This window comes from Monodelphis domestica, chromosome 8 (assembly GCF_027887165.1).
Source record: "Monodelphis domestica isolate mMonDom1 chromosome 8, mMonDom1.pri, whole genome shotgun sequence".
NCBI classification, from domain to species: domain Eukaryota; kingdom Metazoa; phylum Chordata; class Mammalia; order Didelphimorphia; family Didelphidae; genus Monodelphis; species Monodelphis domestica.
The window spans coordinates 74,212,420-74,231,966 of record NC_077234.1 but is presented as its reverse complement, the minus strand read 5'-3'; the positions used below and the strand labels follow the sequence as shown (position 1 = coordinate 74,231,966).

The 19,547-nt window shown below is 39.2% G+C and overlaps 1 protein-coding gene across 3 annotated transcripts; it reads left to right on the top strand.

Moving 5' to 3' along the window:
* The first annotated feature begins 155 nt into the window (after positions 1–155).
* TMEM169 (transmembrane protein 169) lies at positions 156–18,771 on the top strand. Of its 3 annotated transcripts, XM_007501772.3 has the most exons (4): positions 229–292; positions 2,796–2,938; positions 11,745–12,139; positions 16,761–18,771. In XM_007501772.3, the coding sequence occupies exons 3-4, from the start codon at positions 11,866–11,868 to the stop codon at positions 17,381–17,383; spliced, it is 897 nt and encodes a 298-aa protein (XP_007501834.1). In that variant the 5' UTR covers positions 229–292; positions 2,796–2,938; positions 11,745–11,865; the 3' UTR covers positions 17,384–18,771. The 3 variants fall into 3 exon arrangements, with proteins under 3 accessions (XP_001368106.2, XP_007501833.1, XP_007501834.1); XM_001368069.4 differs by lacking the exon at positions 2,796–2,938 and having other exon boundaries at positions 156–353; XM_007501771.3 differs by lacking the exon at positions 2,796–2,938 and having other exon boundaries at positions 161–292.
* Positions 18,772–19,547: the final 776 nt, after the last annotated feature.

Here is a 19,547-nt window from a genome sequence, read left to right as displayed (position 1 = left end):
TTGCGGTCAGGGAAGTCGAGAAACTGACACAAGCAGCCCAGTGGTCTGCCCGTTTGCCTGGTGGAGATTTATATCCCCACGGGTTGGCGCCGCCATCAGTTCAGAGGTGGGCTGAAAACCTTCTGAGGAGACCAATTCCCCGCCTCCGCAGGGCCACCCACTTGAGCGCCATGTGATCTCCTGTGGGGAGGAGAGATCCTCACCCCCCAAACCCTGCCAGGATGCTCGCTCCACCCTCGCGCTTTGCTTGCCCAGACGCCACCAAAAGGATCTCTAAACGCTGGAGAGAAAGGTGAGGCAGTTTACGAAATCCCCGCATCCTCTCCGCTCCTTTGCTCCAGGTGCAGGGTCAGGTGAGAGAATCTGGCTCGGTTTTGTTTTGTCTATGTCTGTCTGTTTAACATCGGTGCCAAAAGAAATTAAAAAATAAAAAACCCCGGGCTAGGAGGGGGCGCCTTGGGGAGAATGGGATACAAATTCCCATTGTTACTCTTGGATAAAGGCAATCCACACATCCTTGAATGCACCTGCTACTAGAATTGATCGGCTTTGGTCCCTTTCCCATCCCCTTCAAAGGACATCCCAATGACTCCTTTGGGCAGGGGGCAAGAAACAGGCTTTGCCAAAGAGAGCGGGGATGGGCGTGGGGTGGGGGCGGGCCAGGGCTGGGTAATTCCAGTCTTCTAACCCCAGTTTGCGGAGGGCTTGGTTTGGTGTGTTGGCGTTTGCTTCTGCTTAAGCGTTGGACCATAATGGAAGCGAACCGGTAAAAATAATGAGGGTATCTCCCCCTGTTCTAAGATTCTTAGGCCAGCGCCTTTCGTCTGCACTCACAGGCCAGGGAGGTGAGAGATGACGGATTCAGCAGCATCTGAGATGAGCCAGTTTCATCTGTGGCTGCATGCGAACAGATTTTTCTTAACGAGGGATCATGCTGGAGAGTTTCCACCTCTCTAAGTATGTGAGATGAAGGGGAAGGAGTTTCTTAACCATCCCTGTGTAAGGCAAGAGCGCTAGACCCAGCTGCACCTGGATTAAGGGGGGGGGGGGGTGTTTTGTGTCGAATTGAGGGCTGGCTTATACTGATTCTTCTCTTTACATTGTTCTTCTTGCTTCCTGCTTGCAACACAATAGTGGTCTGCAAATGAATCTGACTAATCTGGTAAAACTGCTTCTCTTTATTTGTCCGGAGAGTGTGATGTGTCTAAAGGATGTCCTTCCAGTATTTAGCCAGAATAGATTTGGTAGCTCCTCCCCTCCCCCATTGGGACCCACCCAGCCTCTGGGACTGCAGTTCCTAGAAGACAACTGTACCCCTTCTATCTTCTCCATTTTCCATCTCTTTCATTCTGATTTATTATTTATAGAATGCCTCCCCCCCCCACTTTCTTTGTAGTTCATGGGTTGCAGTTCATGCCCTTTGAAGGAGGGAATGGGATTCTCTTTTTTAAAATCTCAAAGGAAAGCATTGTTTCATTTTTATTTTTAAAAGATGGGAAGTCAAGCTGACCCTGCAGATTCCTTCAAAGCTTGCTAGAAGTACTTTAGAGTCATTATCTCATTTTGTCCTCACCATAACCTTGGGAGGACAGTGTCATTGCTGTCATTTTGAAATGAGCAAATTAAAGCAGAAAGGTTGATTTGTTCCCTGTTCTCACAGCTAAGAATTGTTGGATGAGATCTTTGAATCCAGGTCTCCATAACTTCAAGTCTACCTATCTTTTTTTTTACCACATTCTGCTCTTCCAGTGATTTCCAGATGGAGGGATCTCTATCTCCCTCTCTTTCTTAGTAGGTAGTTTTTGAAAGTGATTATTCCTGAAAAATTCATCGCCTTGAAATGAACCTAGTATTAAACTCCAGGCAGCAAACATAAAGCCTCTAGAATTAGAGCCCTACTCAAAGCCCTTCCAACTTGCAAAGACTGACCAAGCAAGACAGAGGGACCTGGTGTAATGCTGCCAGCTTAGGAGTCTAGAACACTCAGATCAAGTCTTGACTTTCTGAGACACACTGGTTAAGTTCTTACTTTCACAGTGCCCACAGACAATTCTCTAAAATTATTTTTACAGCTGAGCTGCTGAGCTGCATTGCAGTGTAAGATTCTTTCACACTGGGAGCTCTGCCTTAGCAGAATATCCCAGAATTAGAATAAATTATAAATTAAAAAAAAGAAACTTTATTCCACAGCCTTCACTCCTGAAAACCCCTGTTGTTCAGTCTTATCTCATTTTTGGGACTCTATTTGGGGTTTTCTTGGCAAAGATACTAAAGTGGCTTGCCAAGAAGGGGGGGGGGGGAGAAGGGGGAGGAAGAAACTGAGAGTTCTAAGGAAGGAACAGAGCCTTGGAGTTTCAACAGACAAGTCACTTCTGGCTTAGGGAAGAGAGGAGTGAGGTGGATTCCCAGGAGCTCAGAAGAAACCTATTCCCTTGGAGACCAACTGTCTTTCCTGAACCCCTGAAAACCTTCAACAAAACCCTTCATGACAGCAGTTTAAAGTCCTCAGTGGGGATGTGGATTGGAACTTTCTGAAGAGAGCTATGCACAGATCCTTTCTCTGTCCCTTTTTCTGTTCCTGGACTCCTGTATTCAAAGCTAGTTAGCTTAGTAGTAGGGATCAACTGCAGCTGGCAAGAAGTGGGATCAATGCTGAAAGCCTTGAACCCCAAGACTTTGGTGGGCTAACTTGCCAGAGGGATAGTTATAGGGCTTCCTGTTCACCCACCTACCCACTTGATACCTGAACCACCCCTTCCCTGTTTGAACCCAAATAAATTTATCTTTTACTTTAGATCTAAGTCTGGACCAGCTACTGACAGCAATAAAGGGGACTGAAGATTTGGGGAGATTATACCTCTCCCTAAAAGGAGGGTTAACCTCTGGATCCCAATGATCCAAACTATCAGACCCAAGGAACAAACATCTCTCCTGCGGTGTGAGTAGCCCAAGGTCTTGAGGGGAATTGGCAGTTGGTGTCCCTGAGGAAACCAGAGGCAAAAGAATTCATCTTGCCTCTCAAAAATAACCTAGACCTCAAGGGGATCATTGTGTCATTTTACCAAGGCTTTCCCCTCTACTTCTTGTCCTCCATCTCCCAGAACCATTCTCTGAGGAGACATACTCCCTCTTTCAAGGAGATAAAACTTGGTTACCTCCTCCCAAAAGAAAGAGAGGAGAAGAACAATCTTTCCCCTTCTCTCCCCACTTCCCTTTCTCCCTCCATCATCCCTGTTCCCTTTTAATCCCTGAGGGCATATTTGAATTTAGGGAGATGAGTCTCCCTTACTCCAGACTTTGCATTTTATCCACTACACCACCTAGCTGCCCTATTCCTCATGACTATACTTCTTTTTTTATTTTTAGTTACCATTTAATTTTTATGTAAAACATAATATGATTTTTGTACTGATTTATTTATTTTAAAACATTTTTCTTTTTTTCCATGTATTTTTTAATTTTTATTTGGTATATTTCAAACATTATTCCTTGGTTACAAAAATCATATTCTATTCCTCCCTCCCCTCTACCCACCCTTCCTGCAGCCAACCTGTAATTTCATTGGGTATTACTTGTGTCCTTGATCAGAACCCATTTCCATGTTGTTGGTGTTTGCATTAGGATGTTCATTTAAATCATGACTATACTTCTTAATGACTATTCAAAAATTAGCTACCAGAAGTGATGCATACCCTTCTTACCAGAAAATCTCAATCTTATTTTTCTTTGATAACTAAATTAATTCTAAAGATGATCACAAAACCCTTTCCTCATAAAATAGAGTGCATTGTAAAGGTTTTTGACCTAGACTACTGCAGATCACCTGAACTAGATCCCCATGGTTTCCCATATTCAATTTCCTAAATTCTTGGGTACTCTTTAGTCTTTACTAGCATGTTGGAATAAGAAGAGCCTGGGAGTCCCAAAGCCTAAATGCAGCCATTGAGCAATTAATTCTCCAGAATGGAAAATCCTAACTCCTCCTGGTGAACAGTTTACTAACATGAAATCCCTTTTTTTTCTTGAAAACGTTCCAGCATAGGAAAAAATGTGCTGAAAGCAGAAAAGGAAGAGTAAAGGATAGACATCAACCAACTCTTCCTCCTAGTGAGAGTGATATAACACTAGACTTCATTGCCAAGGAGCCATGGATTGATTATTAAGAATTGAAAAAGATGATCTCCCATTTTGTCATTATCTTCCTCAACCTCTCTGGGTTCCTTCTACTGATGCTAGAAAGAAGAGATGAGGATAGATACCTCTAATTCATTACCTACTTCTCATGTAGCACCATCATTCCTTATGGCAACAACTTCACAATGGGAGTTAAATATTTACTCAAAAATGCCACTTTATTTTTCTTTCTCTAGGCTGTCTCCCACATCTGCAATTCTCTTCTCCATTATCTCCACCTCTAGTCTTCTTTCAAGATAGATAAAGTTGGGGGCAGCTGGGTGACTCAGTGGATTGAGAGCCAGGCCTAGAGATGGGAAGTCCTAAGTTCAAATCTGGCTTCAGGCCCTTCCTAAATGTATGATCCTAGGCAAGTACTTAACCCCCATTGTCTAGCCCTTACTGCTCTTCTGCCTTAGAACCAATAGATAGTATTGATTCTAAGATGGAAGGAAAGGGTTAAAAAAAATGAAGTCCCATTTCCTACAAGAAGACATTTCTAGTCCTCCTTAAATTACCACCTCCCCTTTGTTGATTATCTCCAATCATACATACAAATAAATAAATAAATAAATATATATATATATATATATATATATATAATGCTTATCTGCATGGGTACATAGATGTATCTATAGGCAAATGCATATCTATGTGCATGCACACACATATATACACACAGACACATTCATATACACACAGAATATATATTATTTGTACATAGTTTTTTGTATGTTGTCTTCTCCATTAATCTGTACTCATCTTGAGAATAGGAACTGCTTTTTGTCTTTCCTTGTATCTCTAGTACTTGGCACTATGCCTGGCATATACAAGGTACTTATGAAATGCTTTTTGACTTGATAAGATCTCTAGACTTCCCCACCTTGTTCATTGTGAAAGGACAAAGTAGCTGCTATGCTTTCGGAGTCTTCCTTTGAGGTACCCAGGTACTAGGAATTTCTTAACAACAGGAAAATTTGTTCATTTTCTAAGACATTGTTGTTGCTTATTCTTCCATCTGTCTCACAACTCCATGCATTTCCCCCACAACAGAACAGATGCTTGCCCTGCCAACTGATTGTGCAAGGTTCCACATTTAGAATCACAGAATCCAAATGCTGACAGGGATGCAAAGGAGATATCTTGCTTTATTCAAGCAAAATCATCCCCTAAGTCACAGGAGATTCCTGCTCCTCTTCTTAGACTCCCCCCTCCCCATTATGGAAGGTATTGCTGAAGCTTTCCTCAGTTATCCCTTGTAAAGGCAAATTCCTACTCTTCTGTACAAGTTGATACTAAGACAGAAAATAAGGTTTTTATGAAAAAGTAACAATAATAAAGGTCAGCTAGATGGTTAAAGTGCCAGTTGTGGGATCTGGAGGACTTGGTTTCAAATATGACCTCAGATACTTCCTAGTTGTGTGACCCTGGGCAAGTCACTTAACCCCAGTTTTCTAGCTCTAGACACTCTTCTGTCTTAGAATTAATACTAAGAGAGAAGGTAAGGGTCTTATTTTTTTAAAGACTAAGTTCTCTCACTGTCAGAAAAAATTTCCTTTATATGCAATCAAAGGCTTTCTTGTTCTTCCTTCCTTAGACATAAGGAAGAAAAACAGCTGGCTATCTTTTTTGGCATAAGAGCCTGTTAGGGTCCGGGTTTTCACCCACCACCACGGAAGACCAATAGACAATGCAATTAGCAAGAGGGTCGTTTATTGAACTAGTGCGCATTAGGAAAACTCAGCAAATGAGTTCCCCCTATCCTCCTGAATGTTGGGACTTATATACTCTTCCACACGTATGCCCCCCCCCCCAGTCTTTTATCTGAGACATACTATCCTTGAAACTTTGACATATTCATATTGCTGGGGTCTGCTTGGCCCCTAAGTTCTTATCGGGGTCTGCTCAGCCCCTAGCTTCTTATCTGGTACATGCCAGCTGCTGGGGCTTTGACATATTTATATTTCTGAACTTCCAAGGATGGGCAGCTCCCTGCTCAGGCATCCCTCAAGCCCTTCTAAGCCTGAAAGGTTCAATCCACTTTCTTCCTTTTCTCAAGTAAAAGTGACCATAATTATTATCCTTTGATTTTTAGAGAGGCTTCAATTTTCACAGATGAACAAATTGTTAGGCACTTTTGAGAACTTGAAGTGCTAATGTAAGCAAAAGAACTGTCACGTGAGAATCATGAACCTGAGAAAAGTGTACTGTAATTTACAGTGTTCCTCAGATTATAGTCACTCCTATTCAATGCACAATTTTGACACAGGCATTACTTGAGATTAATCTTTCCCTGAAGGCTTTCTTTATCAAATAAAAGGATTGAACTAGGTACTCTTCAAAGTCCCTTCTAGCCCCAAATCTATGATCTTATGAGTCTTTTGTAACTTTAAAATAGGGAAGCTATTTCCAGAGAGATGAGAAAAGGGTTGATGATAGAACTTTGGAGAACCCTGGCTAAATGTAAGAGTAAGAAGAAGTAGGTGACATACTGAGGAAGACAAGGGTGTATTTAAATGGGGAGGAATGTATCCATTCAGAAGCAGAAAGACACACATGGGACACAAAGATGGACCCAGGAATATAGCAAGATTGCCAAATATAGAACAGTGTAGTTTCAAGAAATGGAATCTCTTGCATTTAAAAAAAAATCAGCTATCACCTCAAAAAAGGACCTTGAGTAACCATGTAACTTTGAGTGAGTTACCTTTTTTGGCATATATTTACCCTACCTCACCACCATAGCACACCAAGTTTGAGAATACTTTTCCCATTGACCCATATATTCTTGTAGGAGATTGTGTCCTAGACTTTTGGGGAGACAGTGTTATAAGGAAGAGAGGGTTAGAGCAAGTTTGCAGAGGCATGAGACTAACAGGGAGAGAATTCTAGAATGGGAAAGTAAGGGAGAGACAGTTAACTGAGGTTTGGGGGTTTTTTCTCTGGTTTTGATCTGGAGAAACAGGCTGCTTTTCCTTAGTGGCTGATACTACCCTGGACTACCCTGAATTCCCTGTCCTGTCTTGTTGTCCAGCTGCCCTGTTGCTCTGCTGCCCTCCTTGCTTTGCTGATCTGTTTTTATCTACTGCAGTTCCTGGTGATCCTGAACCATCTGTCATCTGATTGCCAGGCCTGGGTCCTTGTAGATCTAGGACCTTCCTTGGGCCCTTTCAGGCTTACACAGACTTTTTTCTTAAAATCAGCTGGGGGCGGGGGTAGTGTAGCTTAGCCAATATTTAAGCAGTGAGAAGATTAGAGTAGGAAAAATCACTCTGAAGAAATCTCCGTGAAGAGATATTAGATCCTGAGGTATTAGTTAAACAAATTAGCTTTAGGTTATCCCATGCCCTTCTACCTTATTTCTTTTATTAAACCTACTTCCCATTTCATTGAGTGATCTGTGTGTCTTCTTAGAGTCAGGCTCTGTCTACACTGTGCTCTATTGGCCTTCCCAAACCTGTTATCTTCTGATACTGGCCCAAACCTATCCATCTGGTTCCATCCCCTAAATCACCATCCTAACAACAGGAATACTTCTGTCTACCACTTTTTACTATGCTGCCTTAGTAAATATTCTTCACTAAAAATTAATTGATATCTACTACTTGATTGAAATGGAAATGTACCTGTGGAGACTGATAAGCAATAGTACTAGGAAAACCTAAGTTGAACATCTAAGGAGAGTAGTAATCAGCTGAACTCTGGGGACCCAATCTACCAACATAAATGGGAGTTCTACACTCTGACTCTGTAAGATTTAAATTAATATCCAATAACTCCAAGCATTATATTTTATAAAGTTTAATAATAATAATAATAATAATCACTTGAAGTAGAATGAAAATAAACTAAAAGAAAAAGAAATTCAAACCCAATTATCTAACAAAAAGTAAACCCACCTGTTGTGATCAGGGGAAAAGAGAGTGAGAGGGCAGAGCTACATAAAACGTATATCCTCCCAACATTAGCACATAACATGAGAGGGAACATAGGAAGCTGGGATTTAGAGTTCTGGGGAGCAAATCCTAATTACACAGCTCTAAGCATAGTAAAGAACTCTCTCTTTTTTGTTTCATCATTCACATTTAGGTCCCTTTTTTCTAGATCCCTTATCTGTTCCTTACCCTAGGCATCACTTAAATTATCATGCTATTATATTTTGTCCCTGCTTTCTTCAGAATTCTCTGGTTACCCTATGCCCCAGATGCTATCCACAGTCCTCCTGAAAAAGAAAATAAAGTTCATCCTAAACCTATCTCTTTCTCAAATCCCATAATTTCCTAATAAAATTAGAATCATTAAAAATTCTAGTGCCTAATAACTCTATAGAATCTTCTCTGACCTACCTAAAAGTCTGAGCCCCTTATATTTGAGAAATTTTGAAGACAGAATATAAAAACTAGGATGTTACCACCAGTAAATTTTCTTATATAGGAAGACTGCCCAGGGAGGCTAAAAAAGTAGTAAGGAAAGAGGAGGTTGGCAGAATATAGAGATAAAGAAGATCCTGTTGTTAAGAGAGAACAGTAGTCAATGCTAAGTCTTTACTACCTGGCTCTAAGTTATTGCCCCTTTGTTTTACTAATCACTAAGAGAACAAGTTTATTATCTCAGGCAAAACTCCATGTTCCAAAAAAGGTTTCCCACATTTGGATCCAATAGATTCAAAACTAAAAACCCCCAGCCACTCCAGGAGATTACATCACAGTGAAAAGAAAACTATAAATAATAGCAATTGTGTAAACCCTCTTCTGTTATAAATATATATGTAGTAGTAGTCATCTCTCGATGACCAAGAATGACAATTGTCAAATATATATGTATATGTATGTAAATGCTCAGTTTATTTTGTACTAAGACTATACTCAAAATGTTGTAGAAACTAGAAAAAACTAATCTTTAAAAAACATTCAGAGGAACATGATTTGAAATAGCAACAATTAAAAATGGGAAATGATCCATTTTTTCAGTGATTAGAGAATTGCTAAAAATTGTGGCATATTAAAATAATGGAAAATTATCATACTATAAGAAATTATAACATGACAAGTAATGTGGCATAAAGAATGAGAAGCAAGGAACTTCCTTGAAGCAAGAAAGGTTAAATTCAAGACCTTCATCTGACACATATTGGCTGTATGACCCTGCATTATTCCCTTAATTTCTCAATATTATGAATAAATCTCTATGATTTTAAGATTCATGGTGAGTATGGATCCATGTTGGTAAAGGGAGTTCTATCACAGGAAGTTTCCTATGCTGATAAATTACATGTCTGGTTTCCCAATTCCATAGATACACATAGATACTCCAAATATAAGGGAAAATATATATGAAACTGTACAGAATGAATAAATTAGAATCATAATTATACACTGGCAATGTATATATATATATATATAATATAAATAGTATTTATATGAGCAATAAAAATCTATAAAACTACCCCCTAAAAGAGCTTAGAGAGAAAAAGCTCAAGAGCCCCTACCAATGTGCTTCCCACTAACAATCAGCCAGTAACTTAATTAACTTTTAGCCAAAGGATTTAAGACGATATAGTAAAAAAAAAGTTGGTTAGAATAATTCTCCTAAAAATCCAAGGGCTCATTCTATCACAAATACACATAGCATTCATAGGAAGAATAAGCATAAGCTTAGAGTAATATGGTAGCGAAGTATACATGTAAGAAATTTAGTGTGACAAAAAAAAATTAACTAGTAACTCTTGGCAATGCATGGATATGGATGTCCTTTTCTTCCTTTCTCTCTTCCTTTTTTTCTTCTAGAGTTCTCAGGTTGCTTCTAGTGGATGCAGGGTCTCTGCTAGGGATGTTTCTCAGCCAAACTTCTTAGAATCTGCTTTTTTATTGAGTCAATAGATGCATTGTTCTATGATGCAAAGGATCATGCTCCCTAGGGCTGCTTCATCCCTTGGATGACTATTTGTGTCTATAGATATGTCTTTTTTCTTTGCTATGTAATGTGTATTTTTTTATTAGTTCCAATGTCATTGATGGGTGGGAAAGGGTGGTAGACAAAATCACCTCATTCTTTTTTGAAGTTTTCTATAGTTGTTTCTATAAAATGTTCCCAAGTTTCTAGAAAATGTTCATCTCTTGAACTTCCACTACTCATATTCATCCAACTATTTTAAGGCTCCCAGAAGTATGGGTAGATTGAGTTGTACTCTTTTTGACCCAAAGAGATTCTTATATCAAGAAGGGACCATAAGACATATGTACCCATTAAAACTTGAATAATTATGAGTACAATAACTGAGATGGAAAGGGAAAGTCTCTCGTTTGCAGTAGAATGATCTACCCAGGAGCTAGAGGGCTCCCACACCTAAAAGGTTTTTAAGCAAAAACTGAGTAACCACTTGTTGGTTCTACAGTAGAAGGGATTCTTTTTCAGGTACTCTTAAGACTAGATTCTGGAATCCTTCCAGCACTGAGATTCTATGATTTGGTGAGTCCAGTGCATCTGTAGATGCCAGCTATGTGCAAAATGCTATGCAAATATCATATTTTCATCTTTGAGCCAACAGGTTTGGAAACTTCATATTAAGCTTCATTGGTAATAAGGTATAAGCCTCCTTTTCCTAGAAATAGGTCATATATCAGTATCATGGTAGAGTAGTCATCCCTTCCTTCTGCCAAAGCAATCATCCATGTATTCCTACTACAACCCCCCAAAAAAAGTCTTAAATAAAAATATTGTAGCATTTAGCAAACCAGCCACCTAAATATGGAACAGTTAACATAAGAACATGAATCTCTATAAGGACTATTCACCTGCCATGTGGTCATATCCAGCCATTCCCACTTCTTAAACTCTCATCCTTTTCATCGCTCACTTTGGGAACAGTAATCAAACCAACACTGTGATTTGTCTCTGGAAAGACCATTTCAATTAGTCACCCTATGATTCCACTAACCCTCCATGCTCCCAAACCAAAGCATATTTCCTAGACACCATTCCTATATATTTTGTCTCCTGTTAGTCTTAACCTCTCTAAGAAAAGGCACAATCTCTCATATTTGTATCACCAGTGCTTATTGCTTTCTGTTCATTCAAATATGTAAAGGGTTGTTATGAAGTAAACTAATTCTGCTTAGCCCCCAATAGCAGATCTAGCAATAATAAGAAGTTAAAAGAAAATTAATTTTAGCACAATGTAAAAGAAAACTTCCTAATAATTTGAGCTATCCCCAAACCAGAACAGGCTGCCTCAGAGTAATGAGGTCCCAGCCACAGGTGGTATTTAAGTGGTAGCTGAATATTTACCTGTCAGGGTAGCTGTAAAGGAATTTAATCCATATATCAGGGAAAACAGAAGAGCCCTGACATACCTTCTAATTTAATGATCAAATACTACATGCTACATTTAATCCCCTGCAAACTAAGATCACGCAACTAGGGACCACACTTTTTACGGGATCCCAGGGCCAAGGAGTGTTAAATCTTGGATTAGGACTTGAAGAAGCCAAATGTTCTAGTTCTTCTTCCTTTTATGTATTAAACCCTATTTGTTTCCTCATTGATAGATTTGGTGTGTTTTTCTCCTTCAGGATGAACATGGGAATGGGGTGTCTATTCCCCAACACCACCCAGGCACAGGCTGTGTGATGTGTGAATTGTGAACTTACCTTTAGGACCAATACTTCTCAAGAGTTAGCTTGGATTAACACTATGATGGAGGAGCCTATGCCAATGGAGGAGAAGAGTCAGCCACCAAGTCCTCATCAAGGATCTCTCAGAAAGGCAGTGGCTGCTGCACTGGCTCTTGATGGAGAAGCCACAATGGGCAGAAGAAAGAAGAAAAAGAAGGAATCTCGGCCTGAATCTATTATTGTCTACAGGTTAGAAAATGAGAAAGCAGATGAGAAACAGGGGGAATATGAAGAAGGAGAATGTTCCGTAGAGGAGGAGGGGGACAAATTCCTTGGTCATCCTATGGCTGAGGGTAAGTTTCTCTGAGGTCAATGGTTTCCCATCCTTGAGAAAATGGCCATTTAGGAAATAAATCAGCTTCTACCAGTTGCTTCATTCCTTTTAAAGGATGTGTATTCTTTCAAAATTATATTTAGAAAAGTAAGGGTGACTGCTTCCAGGTTGGTCTGTTTAATAAAAATTATTGATATATTTTGCTTTTGACACAGTAGATATTTTCCAACAAACACCCAAATGAGCCTCCTCTACAAGGTACATTTCTGGAAAGTAATTTTAAGGGAAGAAACATGTCACTTATTTAAAAAAAAATAAACAACCCAGTGACTCTGGAATCAAAGCACTTAAATACAAATCCTTCCTTTGATGCTCATCTATGGTACCTTGGACAAGCCACTTAACCTTCATGAATCAATTTCTTCATCTGAAAAAATGAGAGTTGGACAAGATGTTCTCTAAGGTCCTTTCTACTGCCAGCCTCTGATCACATGATTTATGATTCTAAAACCTAATAGGATTTTCTACATTAATAGATTATTATTTGTGTATACAATAACACAAGAAAGGATTTGTCCTTTCACCCTGACCATATGCTTCTTTGGTTTCTCAGAGCTGACTTCATTTACATCATTTACAAATTAGTATATTCCCACTATCATACTCCACTCACCCCACAGATTCTTAACCCATAGCTGTCATTGTACAAATCCCATTCTCTATCACCCCACTACTGTTTGTCTCGTTATTTCTTTCTCTGTCAGCTCAACTTGTTCCAGCATCCCACTTTAAAGTGAACTGTCCCTCGCACTGTGTTCTCTGGAATGCTTGCTCCAAAGTTAATAAATATCCATTTATCTTACACCTTTTCTCTTCTCATTCCTTCATCTTGCCCTAAATAAGATCCAATTCCCTCCTTATGACACAGCATTGGTTCCACTTTCAGTCATATCACCTGAAACTCCTGGTTGAAGAATAGAGGGAAATGGATATTTCTTGATTCTAATTGACACTTGTAAACTTTCTTCCATGAATCAATCAGGAACCTCTCTCTTTTAGGTTCATTCAGTCCATAGTAGTTCTTCAAATAAGATGCTAGTAGCTGTGATTGTCTAACCACCAGGATATTCACCTTCCTTCCTCAATGATTCATAGCCTAGTTTGTAGTCTTTCTTTTCTTCTCAACTCCTACCCTCATCAACACCCACAATGATACCCTGGCAAATACCCTAACTTCCTGTCCTCCAACTTGGCCATTTCCTATGACTTACTTCTTCATCCTATCTCAGTTATACTGAGAAATGGTTGTACCTTGAATTTTGTCATCATCCACAAGTGTTCTCCTTTCATATTTATGAAATCCAAAATTTCTTTTTCTAATCAAAACCTTTTGTCATTCCACCTCTCCCTCTACCTTGCAGCCCCTCATCCTGATCTTCATTATCTCTGTGTTCTTTAAAACCTCACCCCCTCAGTATTTTCTCAAGTTGCTTTTCTTGGCCTAAGTCTCTCCCCACTCTAGTCAATCCACCACTCATCTATCAAAATAATTTTCCTAAAGCCCAGGTCTAAATATGCCCAACCTTCTCTTCCTATGCAATAACCTTCAGTGGCTCCCAGTTACCAGTAGAAACAAATATAAAATCCTCCTTTAGCTTTTAAAGAATTTTAAGTAATGAGGGGGAAATAGCATAAAAGAGCCCTACATTTTTGCTGTAAAAATTGTAAATTACCAATGCAGCAAGTGAATCATCTAAAGTATTTGAAGCAATGAAAATGGAAAAATAAACCACACAAAATATCCTCAGATAGACAAGTGATGTATTCAAAAATATTAAATAAGAATTAGCAATAGTAAGAAAATCACAAGCCCCCCCAAAAAAAGAGCTAGAAAAAATGACAGAATCACAGGAGGAAACTAAACTATCCATTAAGAGATACTGTTTATGGGGGCAACTCGGTGACTCAGTGGATTGAGAGCCAAGCCTAGAGATGAGAGGTCCTAGGTTCAAATCTGGTCTCAGACACTTCCCAGCTGTGTGACCCTGGGCAAGTCACTTAACCCTCATTGCCTAGCCCTTACCACTCTTCTACCTTGGAACCAATATACAGTATTGACTCTAAGATGGAACGTAAGGGTTTCTAAAGAGAGAGAGAGAGAGAGAGAGAGAGAGAGAGAGAGAGAGAGAGAGAGAGAGAGAGAGAGAGACTGTTTTTTTAAAAGATCAGAAAGAAATAATGAACAAAATTGACACATTGGAGTATCAAGCAATTAACATTGCATAAAGTAACCAATAATAGTCTTACTATAGTACAATTAAGAGAGAGAAAAAAGACCAAAGTTTAAAAATCTATTTATCTACAAAATCAATTAGACTACTCTCAAAACAAAACAAAACAGTGGATCAAGCTAGGTCCACAAGCATTTTCTGCTTAAAAGTTAAAGAGCAAATAATTCATTTCCTAGAGACTTTTAAAACATAAAGATAGTAGGTTACCCAATTCCTTCTATGAAGGAAATAACAAACTATTAATAGATGTTATTACTAAACTACTGGCTAGTTTTAAGTTATTAAATATTTAAACTGCAATACAATTTATGGGATATCCTGTTCAGCTTTTATCCCTAAATTGAACATTGACAAAGTTGATAAAGAAAACCATAGGTTAATATAATCAATGACTATCAACTCAAAAATAGAAAATAAAATTATTTCAAGTATATAAAAACTTAACCTTTGTGATCCAGAATGATTACCAGGAAATGAAAATGATAAATCATGTCAATATGATTTTAAAAAGAAAGACTATAGTGTGCTACCATATACACAGAAATACTTCAATAGTGCTTTTGCTAAAAACTTTTTTTAATACAGGAAGAGAAGGATCTTTCTGTTTATATATAGATATATATGTTTGAAACACTTGGGTAACATTATATAAAAAGCATTTTCATTATCAACTATTAGTGTACTAGGATATCCATTCTTGCTACTCCTATTTAACATCATTTTAAGAAAGCATTGCAAAAGTAACAAGAAAAATGAATGAATGTCAGCATCCACAAGTGTTCTGCCTTCATAGTCATGAAATCTGAAATTTCTTTATCTAATCATAACCTGTTGTCATTCTAACTCCTATATTAGAGAAAGAAAAATGAAAAAGAAAATGAATGAGTGGGCATTTGTTAAATATGTACCAGTAATCATGTTTGTCAGTCATATCCAACTCTCTGTGACCCTTTTTGGACAAAAATACTGGAGTGGTTTGCCATTTCTTTCTCCAGTCCATTTTGTAGAGGAGGAAACAATAGAGGTAAACAGGGTTAAGTGACTTGCCCAGGATCACAAAGCCAGTGTCAGGCTGGATTTGAAGATGAGTCTTCCTGATTCCAAATCTAGTGCTCTACTCACTCTACCACCTAGTTGCTCATTTTACTAAGTAATGAAGAAAAAGAAAATCCATCCCTGCTTTCTAGGAACTCACACTTTGATTGGGGGAGACAAACCATATAAAAAAATTTAGCTAATGAAAATGACATATGGAATGAACAGGAAATTCTAAGCGTACAGCAGATGGTCAGATAGTAAGGCCCAGGTCTGAGTATTATCAATAAAGAAGTTAAAATATCTCCTTTTGTAGTCAATGTTATTTTCTACATATCATAGAAAACTTAGAAAACATAGAATGATTACCATTTCCCCCCTGGTTTTTTTCCTTTCTAATGGGCATGAAGTTATATCTTAAAGTTGTTCATTTGTATTTACCTGATTCCTAGGAAATTTAAGCCTTTTCATGTGAGTAAATGTATTTCCTTCTCAGAAAATGTGCTTTGACAATGCTTCCATTGGGAAATGTGTATCATTAGTCTTAGAGATGTGCATCAGGATCAGGGATATGTGTCTATGCACATACATATGTTTACATATATATATTCTGCATGTGAGATTTTATGATAGAATTAATACAAACCTTTCCCCCGGTCTTTTTTCTAAGAAATATTTGGAAAACACAAGACAGCCAAAAATATGTGGTGGTAATATGTGGTTCTTGTTAGTGTAGTGCTGAGACAGGCGTTCATTCCCCTAGTGGGAGCCAGGGCAGCTAGGTGACACAGTAGATAGAGTGCCGAGCCTGAAGTCAGGAAGATTCATGTTTCTGAGTTCAAATCCAACCTCAGACAACTTCCTATCTGTGTGACCCCAGACAAATAATTTAACCCTGTTAGCCTCAGTTTCTACATGTATAAAATAAGTTCTCCTGACAGTGAGCTTTCCCCGTATACTACCTGTCAATAATAACTCACTTTTCTATAATGCTTCAAAATGATTTACAGAGTGGAGATAATACCCTGCTATATTTTATCATAAAGAATCTGTTGAATATTTGAACAGAGAATTGAAATCACCTATCTCATGAATCTAAGCTTTAACCAAAGCTAACTAATTTCAGTCTTAGGAAATGTTCTTCCCACACATAAACAAAGATCCAAATGAGCATATCTACTCAAGCAAGCCAACTGTTTCATGAGTAGCAATGCAATAGCAGAACTTGGGAAAATGTCCAGCTGAGATACAGTAATGATGGGGATGAAACATCCTTCTTTCGGACCTTGATCTTTTCTGCTCTTGCTTCTGCAGGTTTATGGAACATGCCCCAGGACAGTCGCTATGTTACATTAACTGGCACCATCACTCGGGGGAAGAAAAAGGGTCAGATGGTAGACATCCATGTTACTTTAACAGAGAAGGAGCTGCAGGAATTGACCAAGTCCAAAGAGTTAGTTAATGAAGCCACGCCTGAGGGAAAGAAGACCTGCCAAATAGGAGCTGACAGAGGTCCTCATGTGGTCTTATGGACAGTGGTCTGCCTGCCTGTGGTTTTTGTCCTTTCTTTCATTGTTTCTTTCTACTATGGGACCATCACTTGGTACAACATTTTCCTGGTATACAATGAGGAGAGGACCTTTTGGCACAAGATTTCCTGCTGCCCCTGCCTCATCCTCTTTTATCCAGTCCTCATCATGGCTGTGGCCTCTTCCCTGGGCCTCTATGCTGCTGTAGCTCAGCTCTCGTGGTCCTGGGGTGCCTGGTGGCTGGCTGCCCGGGACATGGAGAAGGGCTTTTGTGGTTGGCTCTGTAGCAAGCTTGGCCTGGAAGACTGCTCACCCTACAGTATCGTTGAACTGCTTGAGTCTGACAACATCTCTGGCAGCCTCTCCACCAAGGATCCCATCCAGGGGGAAGAAACCTCTGCTGTCTAACCACCCCAGTTCCCCCTGCACTCATTCCCTTCCAGAGTAGGTCAACAGTATTACTCGTTATGTGCCATTTCAAAGTTATAAGGAGTACAGGAGAAAACTACCTTAACCGATGATAGCCTTTTGTTCTTCTGAATGAGATTAGCTTTCTCTAGACATTCCTTCCAAGCTCCTACTTGGGTGACTCAATCCTAGAGTACCATGGTGATAAGGACAGAGGCAGATGAGGGTGGATGAATGGGTGGGGAAATAATGCAGTCCATTGTCTTTCTTCCTACTTCAATGTAAGGAAGATGACGATAATGACTTTCTTACAGCAGCCTAGATCCTGCCTCAGTTTCTAATTTGGCTTCATTCTTCAAACCTAGGACAGTATGTGACTCAGGTGACTATGTAGGGAAAGGGAACCAAAAGGAATCCAAGTTAATAGAATTGGGGTAGGAGGTAGGATACAAGGTCAAACATTTAAGAAGGGAACAACCATCACACTTCTAAGGGCTACAACAGCAAATAGCTTGAAATATGAAGGAAGTGACTATCCTGATCTTTGAGAGATTAGCTCCAAAGGATGATAGTATTGATTTTTCTTCAAGCTGCATATTGCAGAAAGGGGGTCTAGAGAAATAGCAGTGTATACTTTGTAAATAGAGGTACATGATATCATTTGTGCAGGGTGAGGGATGGATAGACAAACACTTGTGTAATTAGCAGCATAACCCTCTTGGAATGAAGGCTGGAGTTGTGCCTGCTGGACTTACTAAACACAGTTCCAAGTAAAACAGTTAGCAACAATGGCCATTTATCTGAAAAAAGTCAAAAGGCTTCCAGGGAGTTTAATAAACCTAACCTTGGAGACAGGCAGATTTTCCAGCATTGAACAGCAAGCACAGTCTTGAAACTGATAGAGAACTTTCATTTGCCTTTTTGGCACCAAGAGGTTAATGCCCCAAATTAATGTAGTTTTGGTCATTCCCTGCCCCTATAAAATAGTCTAGTTTTTCACTCCTGCCCTTTTCCCTTTCTAATACCTAAAGATCTATTTTCACTGTTTGAAAATCTACTCTAAAAAATAGGTTGTTAGAAGGACCAGTTCCTGTCTGAAGTAGCTCACCCTTCTTTCCTATCCTTGCTCTAGGTCTAGATTCTTGGGACAGCAGAGTACAGTGAAGCTAGCTCCTCACTCAGGGCATATCTGCCCTAGTTCTGGTGCTGAACCCCACACCCAGGGAGGCCTGGGATATGATTTGGGGCTGTTTTTTAATGTTTTAACTTTAACAATACATTTCCAAGGAGCAAAGATAATAACACTGGTGCTTTTTTGTGTGTTTTTGCAGAATCTGGTACTCTTGTGTAATAGAGACAAAGGAAATAAAAAATGCACATAATTTTAACATTTGGACTTTGTTTTTTCAATGCTAATGCTGAGGTCCAAAAATGAAAGTTGGTATCAATACCTTGTGTTTCCTTTAATAGGTCTTAAATTCTATCCTGACCCTTTCCTGCTGCCAGTGCCTGGCTTCTGAAAGAGATTTTTAAATTAATAAGCTATCAATATTGAGTGTGGGGAAAAGTAATGCCTGGGATTATTGATGCAAGTTAGTATGGGAAGATGTGGCAGGTAAAATATAAAATAACCGAGGAAACAAAAGTTCAACGTTCCAATCATTTTGATTTATTAAGCAAGGCATGCCAAATAAAGATCAGACCCTTTCCTCAGCTTCAGGCTAGACCTTGAGTACAGAGGGAGAATGATTTTTATACATGAAAAACAATCAGAGAGCATTGTGGGAAGATGGTGGAATGGGACAGAGGGTTATCTTGCTTTCCTGCTTCCTCCAGGAAGAATTAAAAATAGTGCCTCTGAGTGAACTTTAAGTTGGCAAAAATAGTTGAGGGGGGATGAAAACAATCATGCAAAGTGAGACAACTTGGAAAAAAACCTGGGAAGGCTCTAGGTGACAGTCTGACAAGTGAATAAACAGATGGCAGGGGCTGGAGGCAGCTGTGTGGACCCCAGTCTCAGCTTGTGATCTTTCAACTGATTGACTGTTTTGGAATTGGGCAGCTGACAGGGAGAAGATTAGGGGGTATTTTTGCACTGACTAGATACCATCTAAGATTGAAGTTGAGGCGGAGGAAAGAGTGAACACATGCCAGTGAGTGTGGC

Coding starts and splice junctions, on each gene's coding strand:
- TMEM169 (XM_001368069.4), top strand. CDS start 11,866: ATGATGGAGGAGCCTATGCCAATGGAGGAGAAGAGTCAGCCACCAAGT. Junction 12,140..16,760: donor TGGTCATCCTATGGCTGAGG/GTAAGTTTCTCT, acceptor TTGCTTCTGCAG/GTTTATGGAACATGCCCCAG.